The sequence below is a fragment of the Colobus angolensis genome, unplaced genomic scaffold (genome assembly GCF_000951035.1).
Source record: "Colobus angolensis palliatus isolate OR3802 unplaced genomic scaffold, Cang.pa_1.0 Scaffold154, whole genome shotgun sequence".
Lineage (NCBI taxonomy): Eukaryota > Metazoa > Chordata > Mammalia > Primates > Cercopithecidae > Colobus > Colobus angolensis.
This window is the reverse complement of record NW_012114644.1, coordinates 4,523,138-4,530,404: the sequence shown is the minus strand read 5'-3', so window position 1 is coordinate 4,530,404 and position 7,267 is coordinate 4,523,138. Positions and strand designations below refer to the sequence as shown.

At 43.8% G+C, this 7,267-nt stretch overlaps 1 protein-coding gene across 1 annotated transcript in view; it reads right to left on the bottom strand.

Moving 5' to 3' along the window:
- The window catches only part of LOC105507867 (carcinoembryonic antigen-related cell adhesion molecule 3), a 108,404-nt gene that overhangs the window by 34,980 nt on the left and 66,157 nt on the right, over nucleotides 1-7,267 (bottom strand). Inside the window, exon 5 of the mRNA XM_011936581.1 lies at nucleotides 1,938-1,951. Coding sequence (XP_011791971.1) covers nucleotides 1,938-1,951 — 14 coding nt within the window. The remainder of the gene's footprint in view (nucleotides 1-1,937; nucleotides 1,952-7,267) is intronic.

Genomic DNA, 7,267 nt, shown 5'->3' with positions numbered 1-7,267 from the left:
AGGTGGGTGGATCACGAGGTCAGGAGACTGAGACCATCCTGGCTAACACGGTGAAACCCCGTCTCTACTAAAAATACAAAAAAATTGGCTGGGCATGGAGGCGGGAGCCTATAGTCAGAGCTTGCAGTGAGCCAAGATCGTGCCCCTACACTGCAGCCTGGGCAACACAGCGAGACTTTATCTCAAAAAAAAAAAAAAATTACATAGTGTGTGCTTTCATTACAATACATGTTTCTCTGAGGTCTGGAGAGAAAATAGCCCAGAAGGGCTGGACACTTTACTTGGTATCCTGTCTCTCTCTCTCGTTTTTCTTTTTTTTAGAGACAGGGTCTTTCTCTGTCACCCAGGCTGGAGCACAGTGGCGCAGTCATGGCTCTCTGCAGCCTCAACCTCCTGGGTTTGAGTGATCCCCCTACCCCAGCCTCCCAAGTAACTGGGACTATAGGCATGTACTACCATGCTTGGCCATTTTTTTTTTTGTAAAGATGGGGTTTCACCATGTTGCCCAGGCTGGTCTTGAACGTCTGAGCTCAGTTATTTGCCTGCCTTGACCTCCCAAAGTGTTGGGATTACAGGCATGAGCCGCCACACCTGGTGCTGCCTTCCCTTTTTATTGGGTAGCAGTCTACTCACCCATCGTTTTCCCAGTTAGGAGATTTCTGGCCTTCCATTCCCCTACCACGGGTCCATGCCAAATATTGTGTCTGGAACTGGATGTTGGGCCCAAGGAATAGCTTCCTGACTGATTTCCAGGATTCTAATCTTCACGCTGTAAGCTGTAGGTTTCCTACCCTGGATGCTGGTTAGAGTCACTTGTAGGGCATTTAAAAGTTACCAGTGCCTGTGTCTTCCCCCAAGAGAGTCTGATCTGATTGGTTCATCATGTGGCCCGAGTATTGGTCACTTACAAATGCTTCCGCCATTTTACAGTGGAGGATCTTGAGCCCAGTGCTCAAAGTTAACATCTCCAGTAATCAGAGATATTGACATCTTAGGAAATATGATGGATGGAGAAGGTGCAGCATTGCCTCTGTGGTATTCTTGTCTAATGTGTACAACCTAAGTTTAATCATGAGAAAAAAAATAGATGCCCAAACTGAGGGTTGTTCTACAAAATGACTCCAATACTCTTCAAAAATGTTAAGGTCACGAAGGCAAAAGAAATTCTGAGGAACTCTCCCAGTTTAAAGGAGACTGAGAGGACAAAAAATGAGATGCAATGTGTGATCTTGGATTGGATTCTGGTCTAGAAAGAGGACATTAGTGGGGAGATAGAGGAGATTTAATAAGGTCTGCAGATTCATTCATTGTACAATGTCAGTGATTAATGTATTTATTTTATTTTTAATTTTAATTTAATTTAATTTTTTTTTTATTTTATTTTTTTGAGACGGAGTCTTGCTCTGTGGCCCAGGCTGGAGTGCAGTGGCCGATCTCAGCTTACCGCAAGCTCTGCCTCCCAGGTTTATGCCATTCTCCTGCCTCAGCCTTCCTTAATTCATTTTTTGAGACAGAGTTTTGCTCTTGTTGCCCAGGCTGGGGTGCAATGGCATGATCTCGGCTCGACACAACCTCCACCTCCCAGGTTCAAGTGATTCTCCTGCCTCAACCTCCCAAGTAGCTGGGATTACAGGCATGTACCACCACACCTGGCTAATTTTGTATTTTTAGTAGACATGGGTTTCTCCATGTTGGTCAGGTTGGTCTCAAACTCCCGACCTCAAGTGATCCTCCCACCTTGGCCTCCCAAGGTACTGGGATTACAGACATGAGCCACCGCACCTGGCCCATGTATTGATTTTAATGATTACACTGTGATTATCTAAAACAATATTTTGGGAAATTGAGTGAAAAGTATATGGGAACTCTGACTACTTTTGGAACATTTTTGAAAGTGTGAAATTGTTTCAAAATGAAAAGTTTAGAAAGAGAAAAACGATTCCAGATAATTCTACTAAGTTGCCAGAGTTCAGAACCACTTCTCTAAGTTATCTTGCCTGACACTGTTGTAACCAAGTACCCCTGTTTTTCTAGAGGTGGCTTAATTTTTTTATTGTTTTAACATTTCATTTCTCATAACCCCACATGACTGCTGACCAATGGTTAGCATCCTGATTTGGGTCAGGACCATCCTAGGAGCAAAAGCTGCTTGTAACATTGGCCCTGCTTGCAAGGATAGGCATATCCCTCTGGTGTGGCTTCCTGACGTTACAACCTGTGTATAAAAATACAAGGCACGCTTTCCCGGAGACCTTCTAGACCTCACACCATAATGCTCCAACCAATATAATCTATAAGTCTGGGTACTCATAAATGTTTCCAACTCCAGGTAGACCAGTTTCATTCTGATACTCAATGACTATGCCCCCTCTCGGCAAAAAGTACTCACAACAAATATGGCAGCCAGATCCCACAAAGATAACAATAAAGCTTGGCAGTGGAAAATGGTAACTGAGTACCCCCATTTTTCTAGAGGTGGTTTAATTAGTTTTTTCCTCCCTCTATCTCTTTTCTAATTTCCCTGGCTACCAGTTTCCTACTTAGTCCTTCAGAAATGCATATATAACCTTCCACCTCCCCCATCACCAGACATTTCCTACAGGGCAAGTTCCTCTAGCTATATGCTCCATGATTAATCTCTCAAGAGTTGACAGTTCATTAGTGGAGCAAAGAATACCTGCCATGGAACTTTCACCTCCAGAGGGTTGCCTCAGAGCTTCCATCCTGGATCACCTCAGAACTTACACCCACTAGGGGGACATGTCAGAAGCATGCCCACTTGGCCATTTTTACAACTTACTTCTGTCCAGGAAGGCACCATCTCAACTGCCCAGTAGTGGGAGGACCCTTGTTCTTGCTCATTTTCTCCTTTACCTTATTAAAAAATGCCTGCTTTCTGCTCCAAAGGTGAAGCAGCACATTTAAAGGCAGAATGCTTTGTGCCCCTTCCTCCAAGCTAGCTTTAGAATAAGTTCACTTTGTTTTGTATCGGACCTCGCTCATGTTAATGGGACTCTACACGCAGCATGCGACTAACCTGGTTTTCATTACACAGGTTTTTGGTTACACTGTCAGAGTAATCTTCCTGAAAATGCTGTTTGTTATGCAACTGAGCTTCTCAAAGCTTTCCAGTGACTCCTATCATCCATAGGATGAAATTCCAATTCCTTAGGCTACCATTTAAAGCCCCCATAACACAGCCCCAGTCTAGTTCCTTGGTCTGTGTAGAGAGACTTGACCCACATTTTATGTTTTCATGTCTGAACTTATTCTAATTCTTTCACTCCTTCCCACAATACCTTCAACTGTCTTCTCAGCCTCCTGAGCTGTTCTTTGTCTAAGGCTCATTTCAGACCCTGACTCTTCATTGAAGCCTCTGTGGTTATTTCTGTTAGAAGCAGTCATCCTGTCTTTCTTTGAATTCATGTAGGCTCAATCACTCTGCAGTGAAACATGACCTTTAGATTCAGAAATATGTGAGTCGGAATCCTGGTTCCACCTTTGACCAATTCTGAGATAAAGGACCAGTGAATTGATGTCTTGGGATAGGGAGATAATAGTGCCTACTTAAAGTGTCATAGGGGGCATTAGATAAGGTGGAAATATAAAGGTCCCTAGCACATAGCAGGTTCCTTCCCCAACATTTTTGTAGCTCCATGCTCCCCAAAGCTACTGTGGGTTGTGCAGAGGCTCTTATCAACATTTTCTGGAGAGTCTTTAAAAAATATTTGTGCCTGGTTATCATTAAAACGAGAGACACTCTTGAACTGCATTGAATGCTTGGGGCTTTAAGGAGTTCAACTGAGATTTTTTTTTCCCCTGGAAAACAACTCAATAAATATGTGATCTATGGACAGAGGAACGTAACCCAATAGGGGGAGAAGGGAGGGTCAATGGGTTTCTAAATAGGAAAAAGCTGTGATGCCTTCCACACCCATCCCTTTGACCTCAGTTGAACAGCATCGAGGAAGTATGGCTCTTTTTTTTTGAGATGGAATCTCGCTCTGGCGCCCAGGCTGGAGTGCTGTGGCGTGATCTCGGCTCATGCAAATTCCATCTCCCGGGTTCATGCCATTCTCCTGCCTCAGCCTGTTAAGTAGCTGGGACTACAGGCACCTGCCACCACACCCGGCTAATTTTCTGTATTTTTAGTAAAGACCGGGTTTCATTGTGTTAGCCAGGATGGTCTTGATCTCCTGATCTCGTGATCCGCCCGCCTCGGCCTCCCAAAGTGTTGGGATTACAGGCATGAGCCACCGCACCTGGCCCCTTGACTCTTAAAATTATGTAAAGGCAAGTAAAAATCTCAGGACTGTCAAACTCATTACACCAAAGGGATAGTTCAGGCTGGAGCCTGAGTCACGTGACTCCACCATCTTTTCCCCAGATGAACAACGGTTATTACACAACTTGTGTCAAAGCATTGTACATTAGCCAGACCCCCACAGGAAGGTGAAAAGAATTCTGACATCTGTGGATGACTACCCTCACAAATTGTTCTTTGCTGGCCTTGGAACTTTTCAAGATGTATATCCTCCCATAAAACAAGGACAAAGCAATTGTAACTATAGGTGTGCAAGCTAAATCTAGCTTCTAAAACTAAAGCCTGTTAGATTTCACAATGATAATGCTTGTATTTCCAAGTACAGAAGAAAGACTAGATGAGACCAATTATTCTTCCCTCTATTTGTCTCTTCCTATCTCCCTTCTCCACTTTAAGCAGATGTATAAGTATCAGGCCTCCTGAAAACCTCTTCAAAGACGAGACAAGCTATGGAGGATTTCTATGACTTACGTTTTTCCAGGGCGTGTCCTCAAGCTTTGGCTTAATAAACCTCAATAGACTCAGTCACTTGCCCCAGTCACTCATTTTGGTTAACATTTTGGTGACCATGAAGGAACCCTCTGAGTGGAGCTTAGCCCTTTAGGCCTGCAGCGATTTTTCTGTTTATGCTCGGTACCAACCAATGAGCTTTAGCTTTGACTGATTTTGTGACTTTCTGAGGATCAGATGCTACTCTGTCTTGAGGTCCCTGCTCTCCCCAATTGATTATTTGAGATCTCAGTTTTGTTTTGCCGTGAAACTCCTTTACTCTTGGAGTTTTGCTCACGTCCTATAAGGAAGGTGAGTTTTCTTCTCCTGTGCCAATGGAGAGCAGCCTTCAGCTTGGTCCCCTCCCAGGTAAGGAGCTGGGTTGGGGTTTTGTTTTAGAATTTGATAGCTGCAGGTTAAGGTTTATTGCTAGTTGGCTCTAGTCTCTCTCTCTCTCTCTTTTTTTGAGATGGAGTTTCACTCTGTGGCCCAGGCTGGAGTGCAGTGGTGCAATCTCGGCTCATTGCAACCTCCGCCTCCCGGGCTCACGCCATTCTCCTGCCTCAGCCCTCAGCCTCCCAAGTAGCTGGGACTACAGGCGCCTGCCACCACGCCTGGCTAATTTTTTGTATTTTTAGTAGAGACAGAGTTTCACTGTGTTAGCCAGGATGGTCTTGATCTCCTGACCTCATGATCTGCCAGCCTCGGCCTCCCAAAGTGCTGGGATTACAGGCGTGAGCCACCACGCCCGGCCGGCTCTAACCTCTCTTTATGCTTAGAGTGTTCAACAGTACATCATTTGTGCAATCACTTGTTGTGTTTTTGATTTTTGTCATTCTTCCTTTGGGTTTGACCAACTCTTGACGCTGCATAGTGTCCAAAACACCTTCCAACTTGGTCAAATCCAGCAGGAGCTCTACATTATGGTGAACCATCCTTAAAATTGACTAAAACTCCAGCAACTGCAGAACACCAAGTTCAACCTCTAGAAACATGTGTCAGTTGAAGGAAATAAGATGTTTAACCCAAAATACATTTTTTGACATATTTTGAGATGTCTGTTGGAGAGCCAGCGAGCAGAAGTGGCCCTGCAAAGCTGTCTTTCATGAGAAAATTGGCATCTGTAGAGAATCCCTGTTAATACAGGCAGGCTTTCTCTTGTCTGGATCCAGGAAAAACTAACTGAGCCTGATACCTTAAAAATCTGAAATAAATATTTACCATCTACTCTCTCTGAGAGCTGCTACCTGTGAAGTTTCAACTACATAACAAGACCATCTTTGTTAGCCAAGCCTCCTCCTTTCTCCCTCCCATAACCTGTCTTGCTACTAAAACCCGACGTACAACCGTAACCTGTTTTGGGCCATGACGGAATCCAGGAAGATGATCATCTAGCAACAGGGTAAGAATTTATTTCCAGGGAGGCTCCTGGCTTCTCTTTCTCTGTGCAATTTAGTCAAGCAGACAATAAAAATCACCATTTCCTCTGGAAAATTTTGGTTAATGAGAGAAGATTTGTGTGTGACTAGTCTTGATGTAGTGACTCTGTTGTACTTTTTGGTACATTTTTGTGTATCAAAACTAACATTTTCAAACTTTTCTTTCATTTTTCTGACTTGGAATCATTAGAAATTAAAATGGTGCTTTTTCCTGAAGCCCTGCAACCTGGAAGCTAGACAATTTAAGTAAACTTCAGGAGAAAACACAGCAAATTATATATCAACAACCTTCACGCCTACTGATGTGTGGACTACTGAAAAGGTTCAGTTGTATACCTGATTCAGACTACAATCCAGAGGAATCTGCCACTGGAATTTGAAGATACTTCAGAGACTCTAAAAATACAAAAGCTAGCCTATAGTCTGCTCCACAAATTACAAGTGAGCCAACATACAACTGAAAGGGTTAGAGTGATGATTGCCCAAATAATTGCTTTAGTTGAAGAAGCAATTATTCAGCTGTGTAGCCTGAATAGGGTTCCAGGACTACTTTCCCTTTGTTCCTGTAACTTGACTTTGGTCTTTTTCTAATGAACTTCATGCCCTTCTCCATGAACACAATGTCCTAAGAATGAACCTTCCTAGTGATGTAGGATCAGACGAAACATACAGCCCCAAACTCATGTTTTCTACAATGCTTTCTGTGAAAGATTTTGAAGAATAGGTGCTGGCCAGTTTCAGTGGCTCATGCCTGTAATCCTAGAACTTTGGGATGCCAAGGCGGGTTGGCTGTTTGAGCTCAGGAGTTCAAGACCAGCTTGGGCAATGTGGTGAAATCTCGTCTCCACAAAAAATAATAATAAAAAAAATGTAGACAGGTGTGGTGGCATGTGCCTGGAGTCCCAGCTGCTTGGGAGGCTGAGGTGGGAGGATTGCTTGGGAAGTGGAGTTTGCAGTGAGCTGAAATTGTGCCACTGCACTCCAGCTGCCTGGGTGACAGAGCAAGACTCTGTCT